Consider the following 22,933-nt stretch of genomic DNA (forward strand, 5'->3'; position numbering starts at 1 on the left):
ACAACATGCTTCCAAACTATACTGTTATATCATGTTTACGATTCCATAAGTACATGCCTCAAGAGTATAATGACTCTAGGATTTAATTATTTTGGCAACGATGGATGTCAATTTTTTACTTACTCACAATTTTTAACTTTACAAACAAGCCTACGCGTCGTCAAGTAAATTTATGACTTTACAACAGAGAATACATGTATGTTGAGTTCTTATGTTAACGGAATCTCATTGTACCTCGTCATTAAGCTTTGTCCTCATCCGTCATCGCACAAATGGAATAAGAAAATATTCAGCGAAATATAGCTGCATGTAACACATCAGTTCACACAATATTAGTATATTCTCGTGTGCGTGTGCAAGTGCTTCTCAGTTCTCACGCGTTCTATTCTTTATAATATATGGAGATGATTCTTGTAACTATTTAATACACTCTATATATTGTTATTGCTGCAAAGCCAACATTCTTAAAGATTTGGGGTGAACAGAGAACTAAATTGTTTTCCTTATTTAGAAAGAAATGACTTACTTTGCCAGCAAACACAAAAAATGCGTGCGTGGACTTATCATCGGAAAGGTCAATCGATCTAGCACGAAGCCAAAATATGGAAGCAAGAGCGCCGTGCCCCAACACCTACAGCAAACGAAGTATCAAACCATCAGAATCAGACCAGAAGGCTTACTGAAAACCGAATGGCTCCTAAGGGTCAGGGCGTCAGGCACACCTCTATACATATATGATAAATGTACAATGTCAGTTAAGGGGCCCAAAACAAAAGGAGACTGCACTACCTGGGAAACCCAGGGACCTGCTGGTACTGGCAGGTGCTACTTTAAAGGACATCCTCCGTCACTTTAAAACGTGCTTGGAGTTGGTTGTTCAAGACTTCAAGGTTATTCTTCAGCTTGAATATTACATACGCTTTTGTATCAAAGAAGGAGGAAACCCAATTACGTAATTAGGTGTAGGCTCCGTGTAGCTAAATCCAAACTTTGAAGGTCAAGTGGTGAACCTATCAGTCTTTCACTAATGTAAGTGAATAACAGGAGTTTTAGTAAGTGCTTTACATTAACTACAACTCATGCAGCCAGCTGAATTTCCAGTTCAGAAAAAAAGACGTTTCATATATTAAATGGCCTAATCCCGTGTATGAACACACTGCTTTGTTGTTAACTCACTTTTTTCTACGGCTTCAAAATTTGTTAATCAAATGTATATATGGAATGGCACACAACTAGTTTTTCTCTAATTAATTCGACTGGCTGCCATTGTCGCTCTACCATTGTTATTCTCTCTCCAACATTCTTGCGAAGCCAATTTCTTTAGCACTGTTTCTTAGATAGAGAAACAATAACATCCATTTCTGTTCTCCCTTGAGGAGTTATTAAATAATCTACAACCGATGGTTCTACTGATAAGTCTGATAGGGATGTGAGCTGAAACGGGCCGGGGTTGAGTTGTGGTCTTGTGTACTTGGTCGTAATATCACATCCAAAATCCTACTAAGGATGCAAATCCACTGAATGTCTTTGCTGCCATTGTAAAAGTGCGAAGTTTTACCGTGTTCTTTAATAAGCAATCAGGTATGTGACAAAATTTCCAATATTTGCAGGGGACACAAATACAACCATTTAAAAACAGCCAAGGACTCAACCATGGACAAAACGTAATTAGGATGCTTAATGCTTTATTCAGGACACTTACCGTCACAAGCTTACTGTACAAGAATGTTGTTGATGCCCCAGTCACAATAGCAGCACCATATGCCATCATAATTAAGAAAGTGCCAAGCCAAAAAGCCTGTTCAATAAAGAAACAAAAGGTGGAAACTTAAACTAACGTGTGAACATCTACAAGGATCGGAGTTGCCGGAACTAGAAAGATTGTCACATACATACCCATTCTTTGCCTAAGAGAATGGCCAAGCTTTTCACTCCAAAAGCTTTATCTCCGTCATGATCAGGTATATCCTAAAGTTCAAATGAAAATTGAAATATATTTGTTTTTAAGAAGATTGATAGTAACTCACAAAAGTATAATTGTGACGTATATTCTCTACAGATATAGGGTAACAAAATGTCCGAAGTTGCCATTTAATAAGATTTTTACTATTTAACCAAAATTTAAACATTATAGAATTTGGTTTTCTTATGAGTTTTTATTTTTCTAGAAAATTAAATAAATTTAGAAGTTTAGGTTCCTGGCTTTTTTGTTGGTATTAAGTTTGCAAGACCTGTAAAAATTGTTGGTGCACTAGAACAGAGTTTTCACAGAAGTACTTGGTCAAAGTTTGCAAGACAATGATCAAGTTATTTTTAGTGTAAAACCGGATAACCAAATGGGAGGTTCCAAAACATGTTTATTATAGGTTTTGTTAAGTTCTTATAGTGCTACTGTTGTGTGCGTAGACTGTAAATAACTCTTCATGTACTCCCCCCACCACCTTTCATCAATACAAATTTTTGCTTACTAATAAAAAAAAAAAAAAAATCACATAAGAGAATCCAAATGGCATTTTGTTTCGAGTTTGTTTGTTGCTTCACAATGTTGGGAGATTTCACTAGAAAGTCACACCTCAATCTAGTTACTTTCTATCCCAAATGATTTCAACTTGGAGCTCACACCAAGGAAATCACCCACCCAAGACTTTGGTAGTTATCACAACAAACTCAAACAAGCAAAGCCACTAATTTATCATCACCCATAGCAAGCAAACAATAAATAAGGAAGTAAATATGCAAAGAGACACAAAGATTTAGGTGGTTCGGTAAATGTTACCTACATCCACACAAGAGCCAAGTTTCCTTTATAGCAAAGATTGTAGAGTTTACAAGAGGTATCAAGAATCAAGAACAAGAGGCCTCACTCAAACCCTAGCTCAATAGAGCTCCCACAATACCCAAGAAATGAATCTCTCAAAGTTGTCTCAAAACCCTAATCTATTTCCTTTATATAGGTGTACATAGAAAAAAAAGGGGAGAAAAGGTTTGGGGCCGAAATATCGACAAATCGTCGAAATTCCGAAAAGTTTCAGAACTCTAAAGCTTGCTGGTGAGATACCGGAGCTTCATACGCTCGACGGTTCCACAGCTCAACAATCTCCCACTTGGAACCTTCGAGATTCTACATGCACATCACATCTCAATTGTAACAACTCCATCCAATTCCAATTTACTAAAGAAACACTCGGCTCATCTATCATGGTCTTCAAGCAAGAAGACCCACCGAAGTTGAACACAACTTCAACTTCTCAGTAGGCACGGTCTTGGTCAACATATCCGCCGGATTCTCACTCCCTTGGATCTTCTCAAGTGCCAAAACCTCATCCTCTAACAGAGATCGGATAAAATGATACCGGAGACCAATGTGCTTGGTCCTAGAATGAAAGGCGGAATTCTTAGCAAGATGTATAGCACTCTGACTGTCACTGTGTAACACACTTCTCTCTTGCTTCATCCCAAGCTCTTTCATCAATCCCTGTAACCAGATCATCTCTTTGCTTGCCTCTGTAACGGCCACGTACTCTGCTTCTGTGGTAGACAAAGCAACAATCTTTCATGGCGAAATCCAACTCATCTCACCCCAGTAGCACCTAGTGTAAAGACATAACCAAGAGTGCTTCTTTCCTGCGATCTACTTCTCTGCAAAAATCGGCATCCACATACCCTTGCGGGTTCAACAACACCCTTCCATAACATAGGCATTTCTCTCGTAGTACCTCTCGGATATCTCAATATCCACTTCACGGCTTCCCAATGTTGCTTGCCGATTAGACATAAATCCATCGGAAAAATTTAATCGCTTGGGCTATATCCGACGCGTGCAAACCATGGCATACATAAGACTTCCAATGGCAGAGGGTATGGTACCTAGCCATGAAGTTTCTTTCCTCAACGATCTTGGGAGAGTGTTCCTTGGACAACTTGAAGTGGATTTGCCAAAGGTGTGCAAACCGGTTTCAAGACTACCCATGTTGAACCTCTTCAATACCTTCTCAATATACTCACTGAGACAACTCGAATACCTTTACGCCTATCTCTTTCGATCCTCATCCCTAGAATCTGTTTGGCTGCACCCAAGTCCTTCATAGAGAACTCACTTGCTAACTTCTTTTCAATCTCCCAATTTCGACATATCGAACTTGCTACTAACATATCATCAACATATAGCAACGGGATGGCGAAAGTCGAGTCGAACCTCTTGAAGTAGCAACAATGGTGGGCCGTTGCACTTATAGTAGCCATTTCCTTGCATGAAGTTATCAAACTTCCTCGTACCCACTGCCCTAGGGGCTTGCTTTCAAACCATACAAGCTTTTTCGAGCCTCAGATACCATTTTTCTTTACCCTTCTTGATGAAACCCTCCGGTTCTTTGCATGTAAATTTCCTCAACTAGGTCACCATGGAGGAAGGCGGTTTTAACATCCAACCGCCAAGATACAAATCTTCTGCTGCAACAATACTCAACACTGACCGAATAGTATTCAGTTTCACCACTGGGGAGAATATCTCTGTGAAGTCAACGCCTGCTTTCTGCTGAAAACCCTTGACTACTAGCCTCGCTTTGTATCTCTGGGAACCATCATGTTCTTCTTTGACTCTAAACACCCATTTGTTCGTAGAGCCTTCTTGCCCATGGGTAGTTTGGCTAACTCCCCATGCCACTAGAGATGAGGGACTTCATCTCATCTTGCATAGCAAGCTCCCACTTGCTTGCATCACTCACCTCTAATGCTTCATCATAGCATTGAGGCTCGCCACCATCAGTAAGTAGCAAGTAATTCACATAGGTGGAGGGTGGATATCTCGTACTCGGTACATGTGGCCTGGATGTCTTCCTTGGGGCATGAGGTGGAGATGGACTCGGTGGTGTAGTATCATCATTATTCTCTGAGTCACTACTACTGTCATCCTCTGACTGTGGGGCTCCCACTATACCACGACTTACATCGAAGTCTTCCAACTCAACATACTGTGGCGCTCTCGTACCCGATTCCTTGGTTTGTGCTTCATCTCTATCCTTGTACATCACCTTCTCATTAAACACAACATCTCTACTACGAATGATTTTCCGATTTTGATCATCCCAAAAGCGATACCCAAAATCATCACCGCCATAGCCGATGAAGGTGCACTTTAGTGACTTAGCATCAAGCTTGCTTCTAGCTTGGTCACTAATGTGGACATAGGACACACAACCAAACACCTTCAAATGGGAAAGGTTCACATCCTTCCCGCTCCACACTTCCTCTGGAATCTTAAAATCCAAAGGTACTGATGGTCCTCTATTGATCAGGTAAGCTGCTGTGCTAACACTTTCTGCCCAAAACTGCTTGGGCAAGCCTGCTAGTGTACGCATACACCTAGCTCTCTCTGTCAGTGTTCTATTCATCCGCTCTGCAACCCCATTCTGCTGAGGTGTCCCTGGCAAAGTCTTTTCCATCTTGATGCCATTGTCAGCACAGTACTTCTTAAAACCTGAATCCTCATACTCTCCACCGTTGTCGGATCTCAGCTTCTTTACTTTCAAGCTTGTCTCATTCTCAACCATGGCCTTCCAAGTCTTGAATACTTCAAATACTTCTGACTTGTGTCTCAAGAAATAGACCCACACCTTCCTAGTATGGTCATCAATGAAAGTCACAAAATATGACTTTCCGCCAAGTGAAGAGACATTAGCTGGCCCCCAGACATTTGTATGAATCAACTCAAGCCTTCTTGCTTTCTGAGTCTGACCCATTCTCTGAAAACTCACCCGCTACGCTTTCCAAATACACAGTTCTCCGGAAGTCAATTTCAACCGATTTGTAACTTTGGGAGTTTACCAGAAGAGTGAAGGATTTTCATTCCTTTCTCACTCATGTGACCAAGTCTGCGGTGCCAAACATTCCGGATCCTTTTGCCATGTGCCACGACAATCGACTCACAACCATGTGCAGTCATGTAGAAGTACCATCTTTTTCTTACCATTTGCAACAATCAATGAACCCCTTCGAGACCTTCCAAGTATCACCGGTGAAGACTGTAACAAATCCTTCACTTGCCAATTGCCCCACAGAAATCAAATTCTTCCTCAAATCCGGAACGTGTCTGACGTCCCTCAATAACCATGACGAGCCATTCATCTTGACATGCACGTCACCCTTGCCGACAATGTCACAAGGTTGGTCATCACCGAGAAAGACCGTTCCAAAAGGTCACCGGTGTAATTCTCAAGGAACTCTCGATGTGAGGTAGCATGGAAAGATGCGCCGGAATCAAGTACCCAAGACTCCTTCTTGTGCTCCATCGAACATATCAAAGCGTCATCTACCATCTCAACAACATTAGCTTCTTGATTCTTTTTCTTGTTCTTATTAATGTTGTTGTTGTTTCTTGGTGCCGGACAATTGGGGCTATAGTGGCCAGGCCTACCACAATTATAGCACACCACTTCACTTATGTCTCGAGGTTTGTGTTCAACGCTTTGTAATTGGGGGCTTGAGATTTCGATCTCCCTCCACTTCTTCTTCTACCACGATTCCTCTGTTTGAATTTCTCCCCTACTTTCGGTGCTCAATGCCGACCCGAAGTTGACCCGAAGATGAAGGACAATCTGTCTCTCCGATTTCCTCGGTTAGTACCATACTAACAACGTGCTCAAACTTCAACTTGGTCATTCCCCAGAGAGCCCCTAATAGCCGCAGAATCGTAGCCTTCCAACTTGGAGGCATTTGTCCAAGTATCGCCAAAGCTAGCACCTCATCACTAAATGTAATCTCAACCGACTCCAATTGGTCCTTAGTTTGGTTGAATTCATTTAAGTGATCCTTGAGGATGTCCCCTCCGACATTCTCATACTAAATAGCTTGGTGATCAAATAGACTTTGTTGGCGTCGGGGTTGTTCATACATCGTAGTAAGTGCCTCCATGAGAGACTTCGGCTGTCTTCTCGCCTTAATATTGAAGGCTACCGACTTCGAAAAGACTCAATCGGATTGTGGCCAAGGCCTTTCTATCTTGCAAATCCCATTTTGTCTTGCGGAATCTCCTCGGGCTTCTCACTTATCAACATTTCCATCAAATCCTTTTGATAGAGAACGCCCTCAATTTGCATCTTCCAATAGCCAAAGTTTGTTCCATCAAACTTCTATATCTGTAGCTTTCTTTGTCGGTCGTCATGACTTTTCTTGAATCAAAACCAACAATTGGAGAACCTCTCGGAGGAATTTCCTCAAACACCTAGCCTCCAATGCTAAAGGTGAAGTCTTTTCCTCACACACCCAGAATTCTCATTCACCTCAGAAGCTCGATACCACTTGTTGGGAGATTTCACTAGAAAGTCACACCTCAATCTAGTTACTTTCTATCCCAAATGATTTCAACTTGGAGCTCACACCAAGGAAATCACCCACCCAAGACTTTGGTAGTTATCACAACAAACTCAAACAAGCAAAGCCACTAATTTATCATCACCCATAGCAAGCAAACAATAAATAAGGAAGTAAATATGCAAAGAGACACAAAGATTTAGGTGGTTCGGTAAATGTTACCTACATCCACACAAGAGCCAAGTTTCCTTTATAGCAAAGATTGGAGAGTTTACAAGAGGTATCAAGAATCAAGAATAAGAGGCCTCACTCAAACCCTAGCTCAATAGAGCTCCCACAATACCCAAGAAATGAATCTCTCAAAGTTGTCTCAAAACCCTAATCTATTTCCTTTATATAGGTGTACATAGAAAAAAAGGGGAGAAAAGGTTTGGGGCCGAAATATCGACAAATCGTCGAAATTCCGAAAAGTTTCAGAACTCTAAAGCTTGCTGGTGAGATACCGGAGCTTCATACGCTCGACGGTTCCACAGCTCAACACACAATTTATGCCAGGCTTTCAGTTTAATATTGAGTGATACGCACATAAAATTGTTAATCTTGGATTCCAAACAATATTTTGTTAGTGATAAATTGTCTAAATTTAAGTATTTAACAAGTGCATTACCTTCAGTATTGCAAGTGCAACACTGAACATGGACATGAACGTTGCGGCAAAAACCAATGATCTTGTGAAAGCTATAGGCTTCCCGAGTACATATTTCTGAAATCAAAATCAGCAGAGCAGTTACACACGTTTCCGAAGTTCAGTAAACAAGTCAGATGAACAACAATGTCATTGATAAACAACTATTGTATATCACCAAATTATCTACCGGGACAAAACTTTCATAGCTGAATTATCCACCAAATAAAATGAATCACCAAATTATCTAACGGGACTATAGTTGAATCTTACTTTTTAATCATTAATCTGTGTAATTCTTGCAACCTCAAGTTTTCTAGCTCGCATTGTTTGGAATTGTCTCCGGTCATTATGGTACAGAAAATGGTCATGGACCAACGTGGAAAAGAGATAAGAGCTCATATTTGTAGCATGACACTGCCATTGGAGATTATCCTCACAAAGTCCCAGCTCTCAGAAGTTTAATTTCCTGCCTTGTCAATTTTTTTTTTCAACTTCAAGATTTAGGACATAGTAATCTGACCCCTCTTTAGAGGTTAAAGATGTTACCGTATCCCACATCCTGTCACATTGATACCGTCACTATTTAGCCACTGCAGAGCTGCCTCTTATAAATTTATGTACCAAGTGACTTCTTAGTTGGTCACTAGTTCTAATACTATTAGTCTATTACTGCTCGAGCACTGTTCGAGCAGGCTGAACTACAGAGATTTCCAACCAAATGCTCAACTACTAGTAAAAATCCTCCTTGTAATGATTTGACACTTAATTACGTGTATCTAGGATCTAGGAAAACTTTCTAAGCAACGTGGGACCAAACAATGGCACAACTAACCGTACGTCACCACCCACGGTGTGTCTTTCCAATAGACCGTACCCCACCTTGGGCCATACCCTTACTGGGCTAGGCGCACTTCCAAAAGTTTTTTTAATGAGCAAATGTTTCTAACAGTTCTAAATATTCAATTCGCGTCTTTTTCGCTACGTTCAAAATGTTCAAAGGAGTTCCGTTCAGTCCTTAATTCCTCTTGTATGGTGTGCGGTTGGGGAAGTTTTAAAGTACTCTAGAGAAAAAAACATAAAGTTTAGCTACACTTGCATATAACTTAAGATATACATATAACATATGTGAGAACCTGGATGTGCACGAAAATTCCGATTTGAAAAACAAGTCCTTTCAGGAACATGATGCAACTAGCAGCGAGAAATGCATTGTTCTTCCACCTGAGGAAAGGAAGCTGATTGAAAGGGAAAAAAATTATGTGAAGTGGTGAATGCATTTCAAGAAAGCCATACATATATATACCATGAAACCTTAGCTTTATGGCTTGCACATTAATACGTAAATGAAATGAGTTTGATAACGTACATTGATTGAATATGCACCTCCAAAGAAGAAGAAGAACAGAATTACACTTAACAATGGTGGAGACTGAATCATTATCCCCATAACAATAGCCTACAAAATTGTGACAATAACTAAATATAATAAGAAACTTCAAGTTGTCCTGGACGAAGGTAATAGCAAAAGTTTTAAGTATGTTATTAAAATTACTTTTTTCCTAGTGTATAACCACAAGAAACTGGGTATTTAGCGATAATAATAAATAATGTCGCTGAATTTCTGGAAATTGTTGCCAAAGAATTTCAAGAATACCATCTCATATATTCAATAATGGCTAAGGACTCCTTTTGGACAATGTAAGTTTTCATGCTAGTGTTCTTTTGGAGTTGATGTGCCTTTGGATTAGAGTCCTTCAATGTAACCAGTGTGGGTCTGGATTAATCTTAAATATTTTTTAAAAAAAAATGCTAAGGGTGGGGTAGGGGAAAGATGGGACTCAGGGAGATGGAAGTTGAAAATACATAGTGTGCACATTCTACCCAACCCAATTTCCTAGCAAGCACATTTTGTCCTATAATATCTGATTTCCAAGCATGTTCATTACCAAAGATCTATTGGAATTGGGGAAGCTGGCAAGTTTGAAATATGTAACGTTCTGTATTATAATATTTCATAAAAAAAGATTAGTGATAAAAATATAAAATAATTGGGTTAACTAGTATTACCCCTAATGAGCCAATTAGGATTGCCCCCAACTAGATGAGGAAATTAGGGTCTTTCTCTCTAAGTACACACAAAAAAAAAGTCAACTTGGAGAGGGAGGAGACCCTAATTTCCGCATCTAGTTGGGAGAATTCCTAATTGGCTCATCTAGTAAGGAGGTTATACAAGTTAACCCTAAAAATAAAAAGATTACTTTTTAGCCCAAGTTTTCTTGGCATGTAAGCAGGGCGACTTTTCTGCTTTTTTAGTTTAGAAAAACATGCATGAAAAAAATAGATTGATTGTCTTAAAGGGTTGGCCGCGGTATTGATACTCCTATAAATGGGACTAACGCTCCTTTGACCAATTCAAAGGTACTAGCATCCCTCCATTAAATACACAAAAAAAACAACGGCAAGCAGCTGCTGCGGGATCGCACAATCTACGTCATCGAGTTGCTGTGTATTCTTTTTTTTAATAGCCATCATAAAAAAGTTTAGTTGCCGTGAGATGATTTTGTTTACTAAAATAGAGTATTTGCTTGTGTTAATTATCAAAACTCTCCTTCATTAATTTGATCACAAAAATTTCTTATAGCATATGAAAATATTTGCTGCGAGATAGCAAAATTACGACTCGATTGAACATTTTTTTTGTCATAGTTTTGATATTGTTCTTAGAGTGTATAAAGAAACTTTAAAGAAGAAAATGAGGTACCATATGTCATGTGTGTTCAATACGCAAAATTTAAAGTGAAAAATCTGATGCCGTGGATTGTGCAATCTCGTGGCAACTGCCTGCCGTGAGATATGAGATCTCGCGGCAACTGCTTATCGTAGAACTATAGACATGTGGGGTGTAAAACGACATATAAAGAATAATTATTATTATTTTACTTTTTGTCAAAATGGTACTAGTCCTATTTATGGGGGTGCCAATACCGCGCCTGTCTTAAATTGTTTGAACATAGTTGGGAGGGGGAGTAAATGAGAAAGGGTTGATATCTCGACTAGTATAATTTGTAGGAGGCTATATGTAACATTGTTTTAATTGCAAATTTGCAATATTTAGAAATTCGTATTGTACAAGTCCAGTTTCGTAAGTGTAAAAGTTTTTGTGGGAATTTTAGTAAAAAAAAATGATGCATTAAGAATTGGGAACAGAAATTGAACACACGATAAAGCTTGTGATGGCTACAATGGCTGCCCCAGTTTGCAATGACATTTCTCCCGAGACAAGGGGTAGATACGGCTTGTTCACCTAAAAAGAAATGAACAAATATGAATAAAAAAAAAAAAAATGATGTTTGACCAAACATAAAGATAAGTATCTACTAATCTACCCATATATATAAATGGGTCAAGCTACTTTGACATCTTATTTTAATATCTTATCTTGACATCCACAACTTACATAACCAATTAAGGACTGATTTTCTGGGAATATGTTCTCCATATAATAAAGATCATCTCCACAAAATATCAATACATTTGAACATGTCTAACTTTGCCAAAAGTTGTGTTTAAGTTTGATATTTATCTAACAGTTCACAATTTTAACACTCTTTATAATAAAGTTAGACATATCTAATTGAGACGAGTTTTGGTGGAGATTCTATTCATGGTAGGAAGACCTTTTCTATCAAAAATCAGTCTTAATGTGCAAATTCACTTTTAGGTTTTGGATGTTAAGATAAGGTGTCAAAATAAGATGTCAAGGTAGCCCCCACCCCTATATATATATATATATTTAGTTTATACTATGTCCCACAACTTTACCTACAACTTTACCTACAACGTGAATTATAATCTAGTTTTTTGTGGATGTGTTCAATTAACCATAAAGATAACTTTTAAAAAAATTCAGCTAATTTGATAATGTTTAAATATGTTAAAAGATAATTGTAAAATCGAAAAAACTGAACTGTTTAAAAAAAATCAAAATTGAGATCGATTTTTAATTAGGTTAGAGATTTCTAACTAAAACAAAATTTTGTAGAGATGCTATAAATTATTAGTAGATCATATCCACAAATTATTAACACTTAACTCATCTTGATGAAAATTATTTATATACCTTATCGATTCCAAAATCGAACAATTGATTTATTCCATTCATATATGCGTCCATCAGACCCACTGACGCCGCTACCTGCATACCGCTTATATACATTATCAATTTCTTCCAGATGAACATAACTTCACTTTCTAGTTTTCAAGGAAAACAAAATGAAGAAAAACAGGCAAACAACAATTACCTGTAGTACTCCAATAATAAGTCTTGGAGATATTTCAGATATTGTTTCCAAAGGAAGGAGAGCAATTGATGATGTACCAACGGCCTAATAGTACGATAAAACTTTTAACATTGAGGAAAGAGTGTAAAGAATTTAATATTAAAAAGCGTGCAAGCTTGAGACCTACCGTGCCTACAATTGCTAAAGGACGACAAAACCTTTGGAGTAGATCAAATTTCTTAGTAATACTATTCTGAAAAGAAAATGGGTGCTCTTCCTCGGGTATTATGGCAGCCTCATGCTCCGGTATTGTTGCAGCAGAATTACTGTGTTTCTCATCTAAGCTTCTGTATTTGGAGAATGGTTTCTCAACGGTACCAAGACTATCGATGGAAGTCAAGAAACTTTTTGTATTGCGTAGTTTAAAACTATTAACCTTCATATTTCTTGGAACTTGGTTCGGTATATCACGACCTAAACAAAATTAAGAAATCATTTATCAGTGTAAACTTGAATACATGTAGAAAAAAGTAAGATATATCCTGTAAACACAAGCACCAGATGAGCCAGTACAACATTACAAACGTTCAATAATGATTTAGGCGCCTTGATCTGATTTAGTTTACGGAAATATGTCAGTGTTAAATTAATTAGTTTGGTGCTGGTTATTATAGATTCTTGTAGTTATGACTTATGTGACAGTGTTTCCAGGATAACATAATGTAATTAGCCCTTAATTATTTGTTCCCTATTGAGCTTTGGTCACCTAGTGGACTCGATCTTATATCACTGCCCGGATTATATCACTGCATGTATGTGCAAAGTAATACTATTTTATTTTCAGAGAACGAGTCAAAACCCATAGTCATGAACTCATGACTTAAATATTAAAAATATACGTTAACTTATTAATTACGGGACAAGCAGGTTGACCAAGTAGCAGGGATGCTTCTTTCAGTTCGAGCGAGCAAGCTCAATGCCTCCAAATTGCAAAACAGACCGCCTAACTGCAAAGTTGCAATGCAGACGAGACAGTGTGCAAAGCTTTTTCAGAAAATAAATAAATATACATGCAACCACGGTTTTTTGAACTTTCAAAGCAAAGTCGACCGTTCGGGTAATGCAAATTAAAATAACTAGAGCCGGGTCCGGTTCCTCTATAACCGGGTATAGAGAGTTTAATCTATGTAACCGTGTTATTTAACCGTTGGATCGTCTCGAAATACACATATTTACTTCGAAATACAGGTCTCGGCTTCGAATTTCGTGTGTTGTATCTTAACACAGTTTTAACAGTGAAATAACACGGTACCTGTACCCGGTTATAGAGTAACCGGAACTCAAATAACTATATATGCATTTAACTCCAACATAAAGATGATGGCTTATTCACGTAACATAGCAGCTGAAAAAACAAAGGAAAAAGATAAAAACAATAGCGGTCGGAAAATAAATATCAAATTACAAAAGGCCTTTGTCTTGTCTGTCCGTCTCTATACTTAAATGTGTATTTTTTCATAATTACTATAATCAGGTTTTTAACTAAGTTTTAAATTTATGCTCTGTTAAACAAAATTCTGGATCACCTAGTGTATACTATACTTGCGTTAATGAGTGCATTTTTTGAGTCAAAATGAGAAGAAGTAAGTGAAGTAGAAGAGAATAAACAGGTTTTTTTTCCTTTCTTTTTTGGGATAAGGAGGACTAATTATAGTACAACAGTAATAGAAGCTAAAATGGAACATAAAAAAGCTAACTCGGTTGGTTCACCTGCCACTTGGATATCGATTCTTCGTGTTGTTTTCCATGGAGTAACTGTAGAATGCAAAAAAATCGTTGGAAAATACTACAATGACCATAACTCCTCCTACATAGCAACAAAAACGCACTCAAATGGAATGCAGCCAAAATAAAGAAAGTGAATATTATACCTTGCTGAGAATTCTTACTGACCGCAAAAGGGGTTTGGACAAAGATGGAACTCATTACCATGGACACTTATGCTCCTTTGCAAACTTGCAAAAGCTATATGTTACTACAAAAGAGACGCATTTGGCCATTTATAGTGTGCTGCTAGAAGATTATCACAAAAAACGTGTGCTGCTAGAAGAATTAAAACCTATCGTTAATTAGTATATTATGTTCAACATGTACACTACAACGTCTTAATAAACGTACGAAAGTACGGGAAGCAACCATAAAAAAAAATACATTTCTAACCAATGAGCAATAAGTCCACTTAAATTGTACTGATTCGGAGCTAGTGGGCCAATACAAAATACACCAACCGGCCATTTTTAGCAATTGATCGACTTGCGTGGAAAAAGGACAGATCCAAAATGTACTCATTCACCCAAGTGGGATAGTGACCAGCGGCATCAGCCATTATGTTCCACTTGCATGTAAAATGGAGCTTACAAAAAATACTAGGGGATGGCCGCATAAAGCAATTAGCCATTTCTGCAAAGCTTGATCCAAGTTGCTACGATAAAATTATTAGTAAGTTCAAAGTATGAATCCATTCTTCGGTGGTGTTAATCTGAGAAGACTGGAGTACTTTGCTATGAGTTTTGTTTCGCTATACCATTGACCTAGCTACATTTAAAAATCTCTAAAAACATATTAAGAATAAATATATGGATGGAAAGCCATTAGGCACACTAATACCATATAAATAAACAAATAGCTCAATTAGTTGTGTACCGGCCCCTCTTCTCATGGGAGAGAGATTTCTTTTTTGTGTAATTATGTGATGGGCCTTTGGGCCAGGTGAGTTTTCGGGCTAGTGATAGGGTGTTGCTACGATAGGTGGACCAAAGAGCGTAAACAAGTATTCATAGATAATGTGGAGGCGGTTGGGTCTACACAAAATTAGGGGTGGAACTTGGGTCTGGTTACCCTAAGCCCGATGGGCTAAAACCCGACTTTTGTTAGTCTTGGGCTAACATTTCAGATTCGTGGTTTAGGTTTGGTCTTGTAAAATCAAAATCCGACTCAGTTTCGGATTGGGTTCGGGTTAGAATATGAAATAACCGAAAACTCGAGCCCGTGTGCACTTATGTACGTATATCTTCTATTCTTTCTATTCTTGTCAAAAATAAGGTTGAGAACATCTATTTTAGAGAGAATAATTGAATCAATCAGGCTAGTTTCCAATTCAAATAATCAAATCCATTTGATTCCATTAGAAGATTGCAATTTTGGTTGGGCTAGGGCTTGGGCTGAATATTTAAGCATTTGAAACTTGGGTTGGGCTGGAGTTAGGTCTCAACCCTACCCAACGCCGCCCGAGTTCCACCCCTACACAAAATGGAGCATCTACAAAAGCCTTCGGGGTTGATGAGCCTTTGGGCAATGTAAGCCTTCGGGCTAGGGTCCTTCAATATAATCGGTGTGGGTATGCCTTAACCCTTTAAATATTTTTAAAAAAAAAAAAAAAAAAAAAACCTTTCAAAACCAAACTGTACGGCAATGCACTTTTGTTAATAGCAAAAAGTGGCACTCACCTAATAAAAAATAATTCAATTACTATACTTGAAAAATAATTTGAATTCATCTTATATGACTTGTTATTTAAAACGAGAATGTTATTAAAAGTAACAAGTATGCTACGAATTGTTTTTTTTAACTCTTCAAATCCGTCCCTCAAGACCGATAGGTAGCCTGATTTCTATGGATTCTAATGCTAATTCAAAAAGTGTTATAAAAACGTTAGGGGGCTAATTGTATAATTTCAGTGACGGAAGGGAGGTTTTTCTTAATTTTGTAAAAATAGGGTGTAGTGGCACGATGTAGTAAGATTGGACTAAGTCTACATTGTAGGGGATAGGAGGCAGCATAAGCCGGGACAATGAGGAGCAGCGAATCAAGGCTGCGGAACCCTAGTCCACGGGGCAGCAGGTGTACGGTCGGTTGGAGGGTCGTAGGATGAACAGAGAGGTGGGCGGTCCAGATGAGAAGGGGGAGAATATAAAAAGGAGAAGATGAGGAGAAAAAAAGGAGGCCGCTAGGGTGAAAAAGGGAGAGAACAGTGAGAAAGAGAGAAAAAGAGAAATAAAAAAGAGGAGTTTGAGAAAAGAGAGTTTTAGGGTCTATACATTTGGCACTCTCTGTGGGGACTAGAGAAAAAGAACTTAGAAATGGCACCAAAGAGAGCCGTGGGTAGGCCAAAGAGGGTTAGGGTTCATGAGCCGACGTCGGAAGCGGTAATTGAGGAGGGGGAAGAGCTAGAAGAAGGGCGAGCAGCGAAAGAAGCACGCCTAATGCAAGAAGAGATCGAGAGGCTGAGAGAGGAAAACGATGACCTGCAAAGAGAAAGAGAGAAGACGGAGGAGGAGGCTGGGGAAGAGCTAAGCGAGGGGTCTGAAAATGAGGGATCTGAAGACGAGGAGGAGCCCGGACCGAACCTAGTAGAAAACTCGGTAGCGGGATTGACAATGGAGCAAGTCGAAGAGATGATAGACAATGATAGGGAGGCAAACCGGCGACATGCGAAGGAGCGTCGGGGGGGGGGGGGGCAGCCAGTCAGGTGGTGGCGGGGTTGAATCGCAACCCATTAGCAGATGACATATATATTGGCTTCAGAGGTTCCAAAGCGGTTTACCCAGCCGAGGTTTGAGAGGTACGACGGCAAATGAGATCCAACGGACCACATTCATCATTTTAGGCAACAGATGCCACTTTGGCAGGAGTCTCGGTATGATAGTCTGCGATGTATGATGTTCCCGGCTAGCCTTAAAGGAGGGGCGTCGGATTGGTACTACAGATTGCCAGCGGGGAGCATCAAATTTCCAGGAATTGGAGCAGGCGTTCATAGATCACTTCATACATCAGAAAAAGTGGGTGGTGGACATCGTGGCTCTGTTCAATGTGCGACAAAGGTCCGTGGAATCAGTTAGGGAGTTTCTGTGTCGGTTCAAGGCAGAGACACTGAAAGTTGAAAATCTGGATGAGAGGACAGCGGTGATAGCCTTTGAGAGAGGCTTGCGCCCGGGTACAGGAGTACACTAATCCGTAGCCAAGAATGAGATCGCGACGTTAGATGAGCTGTATCCACGAGTGGAAAAATATATAAGATATGAAGACTCTATGCAGAAGGATTCCAAGAGGTCAGGGAAGGCCGTGTTGTTTTTGGAGAAGGAACGGGAACGCCGGAAAATGGGGACGTCGGAAAAAGAAAGTGGGAGATATCGCGGGTACGGAGCGCGAGCAGAGGGAAGTCGGGAAGGAATCCGAAGGGAGTATAGGGAAAGAAAGCCATACCGCAAGATGGAATAGACTCCATTGAACAAACTGCTCAGTGAGATCTTGCCCTTAATAAAGAGTCTGCCAAGGTATGAAGGACCGCGAAACATGCCAATAGAAATACCTGAGAAACCCTTCTGCGCATATCATTAGATAAGGAATCATGAGATGAATGACTGTTACGCCCTAAAATGGTTGGTTCAAAGAATGGTAGAGAAAGGGAGGATGAGAGAATTTGTGAGAGACACCGGGAATGAGGAGCGCAGGCTGCCGAAGGGAAGAATACTAGGAACCATCAATGTGATTTATAGCGGGGAGGTTATGAGTCATAACGCTCACAGAGACAAGATACGGTGGACCGCGAGCATCCAGCAAATTAATGAGAGAATAGATAGGCCACGACAGAGAGAGGTGGAGGCGGCAGAAAAGGATAGAATCGTGTTTAGCAGCACGGACCTACGGGCAGTGGACTCACCACATGAAGACGCGTTGGTCATTACAGTGGCAATGAGAAACTACATGGTGAAAAGGGTGTTGATTGATTGTGGAAGTGCAGTAGATCTATTGTTCAGAGGTGCTTTGTAGGAAATGGGAGTCGATCCTAAGCAGCTGCGTCCTTCGCAAACTAATTTATATAGATTTAATGGAAGTATGACAGAGCCCATGGGGGAACTATTATTGCCCGTGACAATAGGGTCGGTGACAGTTTTCGCTCGGTTCATGGTGGTAGATTCGACTTCGCAATATAATACAATCTTGGAAAGGTGGTGGATTCACGAGATGAAGGCGGTCCCATCAACGTATTATCAGATAATACGGTTCCCCACCCCTATTGGCATGTACGAGGTTTATGGTGATCAGGTAACTGCCAAGAATAGTCATCGGGGAACCGTGAAACGGTTGATCAACAGATCGGAAGGAGAGACTTCCAACTCTAAGAAGAGGCTGGCATAGCAATTACAGTGCACCTCCAGGGAGAGGGAGGATGGGACATCGGCGGATGCAAAGACGATCGATGAGATAGGATTGGTGAATATTGGGATAGGGGAAGAGGAGAAGTTCACATCTATAAGATCTAGTTTGCCCGAGGAATGGAGGGATAAGTTGATACAGTTCTTGTCAGATAATAGGGATGTCTTCGCTTGGACTATAGAGGATGTTACTGGGTTGGACCCAGAGTTCGCATGTCACCACTTACATATGAAAGAGGACGCCAAACCTGTGAGGCAAAAGATGCACAACATTAGGCCAAAATACGCCGAGGGGATCCGGGAAGAGGTCGCTAAGCTAGATTGAAGGGGGCGGGAATAATCCGAGAGGTGGAGTTCACGGACTGGTTATCTTACATTACCGCAGTACCAAAAAAGAATGGAAAAGTACGTATGTACGTGGAGTTTACTGATGTAAATCTAGAGTGCCCGAAGGACAATTATCCCATGTTGCGAGTAGATGAGTTGGTGGACAGGACGGCCGGGTTCAAGATATTTTCCTTCATGGACGCATCGATGGGGTATAATCAGGTCGCGATGTACGGGCTAGATTAGGAGAAGACATCGTTTGTGGTGGAGGGCAGTACTTATTGCTATACAAGGATGCCCTTTGGTTTGAAAAATGCAGGGGCAACATTTCAGCGGTTGGGGGAGAAAATGTTTGAAAGCAAGATTCGGAAGGGAATTGAGATTTATATAGACGACATGGTGGAGAAAAGTATGTCGGAAGAGGAACATATAGATGGGTTGAAAGAGACCTTCGGGATACTGCGCAAATACAACTTGAAGCTGAACCCTGAGAAGTGTACTTTCAGGGTGACTACGGGAAAGTTCTTTGGTTATATCGTTACACATAGAGGGATCAAGGCTAACCCCGAGCAGATAAGGTCCCTGGTAGAGATGCCATCTCCGCAGAATGTGAAGGAAGTACATCGGTTAGCAGGAAGGGTCGCGGCCCTGAACAGATTCATTTCCAAGTCATCCGATAAATGCAGACCGCTGTACCGACTGTTAAGGAGCACACCGGATTTCGTATGGACCACGGAGTGTGAGGAGGCATTCCAGGAGTTGAAAAAATATTTGGGCAAAGCACCTTTGCTGTCACGGCCCGAGACCGGGAGAAACTGTATTTGTACTTGGGGGCCACGGAGTATGCAGTCAGCTCAGTTCTGGTTTGGGTGGTAGACAAGATGGAGAAGCCGGTATATTTTCAGAGCAAGACTTTGTTAGATACAGAGACGCGATATAGTAGGATTGAGAGGTATGCCTTAGCGTTAGTTTTTTCAACCCTGAAACTGAAACCCTACTTTGAAACACATGTAGTGGTGGTGGTAACGAATTTGCCTTTGAGACAAGCGTTGAAGAATGAAAATTCTGGTAGAATGTTGAAATGGGCAGTGATGCTGAGTTCCTATGAGATGCAATATCAGATAAGAACCGCAGAAAAGGTACAGGCGATGGCTGAGTTTCCCGCAGAGGATCCTACGTGGGGAGAGGAAAATGTTATGGAGCCAGAATGGGAAGGTGAGGCAGACCTCCTAGATCCATGGGATAGGAGGAATGGGTGGAGGGTATTCACGGATGGATCGGCTACCGATGCATGCAATGGCATAGGAGTGGTGTTGGTTACACCTGATAATAGTAGAATAGAGCAAACCATGAAACTAGGGTTCGCGGCATCCAGCAATGAAGCGGAGTACGAAGCGGTGATCGCAGGATTGAGAATGGCCGAAGATTTGGGAGTGAAGAAGATGACAGTATATTCTGATTCAAACTTAGTGGTGTGCCAAGCGAATGGAGGGTTCGCCGCCCGATGCCCCAAGATGGCCAGATATTTGGATGTGGTGCGTAAACGATCTGCAAAATTCACAAAACTCCGTTTCCTTCATTTGGGTCGTGGAGAGAACAGACAGGCCGATGCCCTGGCATATGTGGCAGCCACAATTCCCGGGTCGGAGGAAAGAACGATATCGCGTGGGAAGGTTAGAGAAACCGAGCACCGAAGATGTGATGGAGATTTGTCAGGTCGCGAAAGAGAAGGAGGGTTGGATGGAGCCAATTAAGGACTTTTTGGTAGGAAATGAAGTGACGGATAAAAAGGAAAGAAGGAGATGGGATCAAACTTCTCGGAGATACGTTCTACTGGAAGGAGAGTTATATTAGAAAAACTTCAATGGACCACTGTTAAAATGTTTGGGTCCGAGACTATCTCAGGAGGTGTTGGCAGAGTTACATGAGGGAGATTGCGGGAGCCATTCAGCGGGGAGAACGACAGCGTATCGATTGCTGACACAGGGGTATTTCTGGCCCCACATAAAGAGGGATGCTGTGGAATTTGCTAAAAGATGTGACAAGTGTCAGAGATTTGCCTAATTGATATTTGCCCCCGCTGAACCCCTTCATAATATCTCAAGTCCTTGGCCTTTTGCTATGTGGGCAATGGATATAGTGGGATCTGCTGCCCATGGCCAGTGGCAAAAGGAGATTCATGCTCACAGCCATGGATTATTTCACAAAATGGATTGAAGCTGTACTCCTGCAGCAGGTGAAGGAAGCGCAAATCATCAAGTTTTTATGGGAGAATATCATCTGCAAATTTGGGTTGCCGTATGCCATCATAGTTGACAATGGGACTCAATTTACGGGAGCGAAGGTGACCAGGTTCTTATAAGCCTACAAAGTGAGACAAGGATTCTCGGCCCCTTACAATCCCGAGGGCAATGGACAGGCAGAGTCATCCAACAAGATCATCATGAACAACCTTAAAAGGAAATTGGAAGACAAGAAGGGGGCGTGGGCCGATGAGCTGAATCATGTGCTATGGGCCTACCAGACCACACCTCGGACATTAACCCGAGAGACCCCATTCTCATTGGCTTACGGGGTGGAGGCCGTGATCCCGTCGGAGATGGTGGCAGCTACAACGCGAACAAAGGCTGTGGAGGAGGGCTCAAACTGGAGAATTTTAGTAGCAGATCTGAATTTAGTAGATGAGAGAAGAGACATTGCCGGTATAAAGCTGGAAGAGTATCACAGAAGACTGCAAAGACAGTACAACAGGAGGGTCAAGCCGAGACAATTCCAAATGGGTGACCTAGTGCTCCGCCGAGTGACACCTAGTACCAGGAAAAAGAAAGATGGAAAGCTGGGTTCGAATTGGGAGGGACATTATACGGTGGTGAATATCGGAGGGGCTGGCACCTACAAATTGCGGACCCAGGAAGACAAGCTGATAGAGAAGTCATGGAACGTGAGAATATTAAAAAAAATTCACACCTAAATGTAATAGAAATCTAATGCGTGAACCTATGACTGTATATAAATATATAATGCAACAACACTTTTGAGATGATACCATCGTTTATAAAGGTAGGGGTCCAAAATAAACATGAGACATGGAATGCCAACGAGACAGCGGCGGGGGGGGGGGGGGGAGACCTTCGCTGACACAAGGTTGGAATTGGACCTGGGGCAAGGTGAGGCCCCAATGACTTTCAGAAGCTATGAAACCCGTGGAGCGGGATGAGAGGCGCGAATAATATGTGGAGCATAGAGCCCAAGGGTGGAGAGAGACAGCGGAGGGGATGAGCCATTTGCTGATACGAGGCTAGAGATAAGCCAGGGGCAAGAGGAGTTGACCCAAGGAACTGGCTGAGACTGCAGAACTTGCGGAGCGGGATGAGCCCTCCGAAGGGAAAGATGCAAGTCGCACATGGGGCATGAAATCCCAGCGTGGAGGGAGACAGCGGAGGGGAGGAGCCCTTCGCTGATAAGAGGTTAGAGGGAGTCAGGGGCAAGAGGAGTTGCCTCAATCGACTCGTTGAAGTTATATAGTCCGCGGAGCGGGATGAGCCCTTCGCGGATTAGAGATACTAATACCACGTGGGGCATGAGGCCTAAACATGGAGGGAAATAGCGGGGAGTTGGAGTCCTTCGCAGATATACTCAACCAGTGCAAAAACAGCGAGAGGAACGAGCCTATCACTAATGCAAGGAACTAGTCGTGGAGCAGGGAGGCTGGCTTACAGTTGATGGAACAGCCAAACATAGAGAAAGAGACAGGGAAGGGCTATATTGGAGTAAAGTAAAGAGATGACAAACATGCTAAGCAAAATCAAACATTACATGAAAGAGATTAATATTCAAACATAAACAGAACAAATGTACTACAATCAGTGACCCAGATGAGATAAAGTAACTTATTACAAAAAGTGCGAAAGACAAAGAGTATTTCTAGTGCTTCTCGGAGGGGAAGTCAGTGGCAAGTAGGACATCAGAAACTACTTCAGAAGGGACGGTGGTGGTTGCTGTAGTAACGTTCTCCAGGATCTCGGTAGGGGTCTCTTCGGTAGCCGCGGCAGGGTTGGAAATCTCTTCATGCACTGGGGAGTGGGGAAGGGTCTCGGTGGCAACTACTTCTTCCT

The 22,933-nt window shown here is 41.2% G+C and overlaps 2 protein-coding genes across 5 annotated transcripts; one reads left to right on the forward strand and one right to left on the reverse strand.

The window, feature by feature from the left end:
* Positions 1-6: 6 nt before the first annotated feature.
* On the reverse strand, positions 7-14,387 carry LOC147481366 (coumarin 8-geranyltransferase 1b, chloroplastic-like). Of its 4 annotated transcripts, XM_086580421.1 has the most exons (13): positions 14,208-14,386; positions 14,047-14,091; positions 12,464-12,750; positions 12,298-12,381; positions 12,117-12,191; positions 11,217-11,300; positions 9,363-9,452; positions 9,130-9,231; positions 7,976-8,071; positions 1,897-1,968; positions 1,703-1,798; positions 527-631; positions 7-303 (listed from the first exon to the last, which is right to left on the reverse strand). In XM_086580421.1, exons 1-13 carry the CDS (start codon positions 14,266-14,268, stop codon positions 262-264), a joined length of 1,239 nt encoding a protein of 412 aa, XP_086436547.1. In that variant the 5' UTR covers positions 14,269-14,386; the 3' UTR covers positions 7-261. The 4 variants fall into 4 exon arrangements, with proteins under 4 accessions (XP_086436547.1, XP_086436549.1, XP_086436548.1 ...); XM_086580423.1 differs by lacking the exons at positions 14,047-14,091; positions 14,208-14,386 and adding an exon at positions 12,835-12,957; XM_086580422.1 differs by lacking the exon at positions 7,976-8,071 and having other exon boundaries at positions 64-303; positions 14,208-14,387.
* A 5,312-nt stretch (positions 14,388-19,699) lies between these two features.
* On the forward strand, positions 19,700-20,572 carry LOC147481367 (uncharacterized). The gene has a single exon (XM_086578911.1). The coding sequence runs from the start codon at positions 19,700-19,702 to the stop codon at positions 20,570-20,572; it is 873 nt and encodes a 290-aa protein (XP_086435037.1).
* The last annotated feature ends 2,361 nt before the right edge of the window (positions 20,573-22,933 follow it).

The sequence above is a fragment of the Coptis chinensis genome, chromosome 8 (genome assembly GCF_015680905.1).
Source record: "Coptis chinensis isolate HL-2020 chromosome 8, ASM1568090v1, whole genome shotgun sequence".
Taxonomy (NCBI): Eukaryota; Viridiplantae; Streptophyta; class Magnoliopsida; order Ranunculales; family Ranunculaceae; genus Coptis; species Coptis chinensis.

Excerpts from the sequence above, each read along its gene's own strand:
- LOC147481367 (XM_086578911.1), top strand. The coding sequence starts at position 19,700 with ATGGAGAAGCCGGTATATTTTCAGAGCAAGACTTTGTTAGATACAGAG.
- LOC147481366 (XM_086580421.1), bottom strand. The coding sequence starts at position 14,268 with ATGGTAATGAGTTCCATCTTTGTCCAAACCCCTTTTGCGGTCAGTAAG. Across the intron at positions 14,092-14,207 it reads CAGTAAGAATTCTCAGCAAG|TTACTCCATGGAAAACAACA; the intron begins GTATAATATTCA and ends TGCATTCTACAG. Across the intron at positions 11,301-12,116 it reads TCGATTTTGGAATCGATAAG|GTGAACAAGCCGTATCTACC; the intron begins GTATATAAATAA and ends ATTTCTTTTTAG.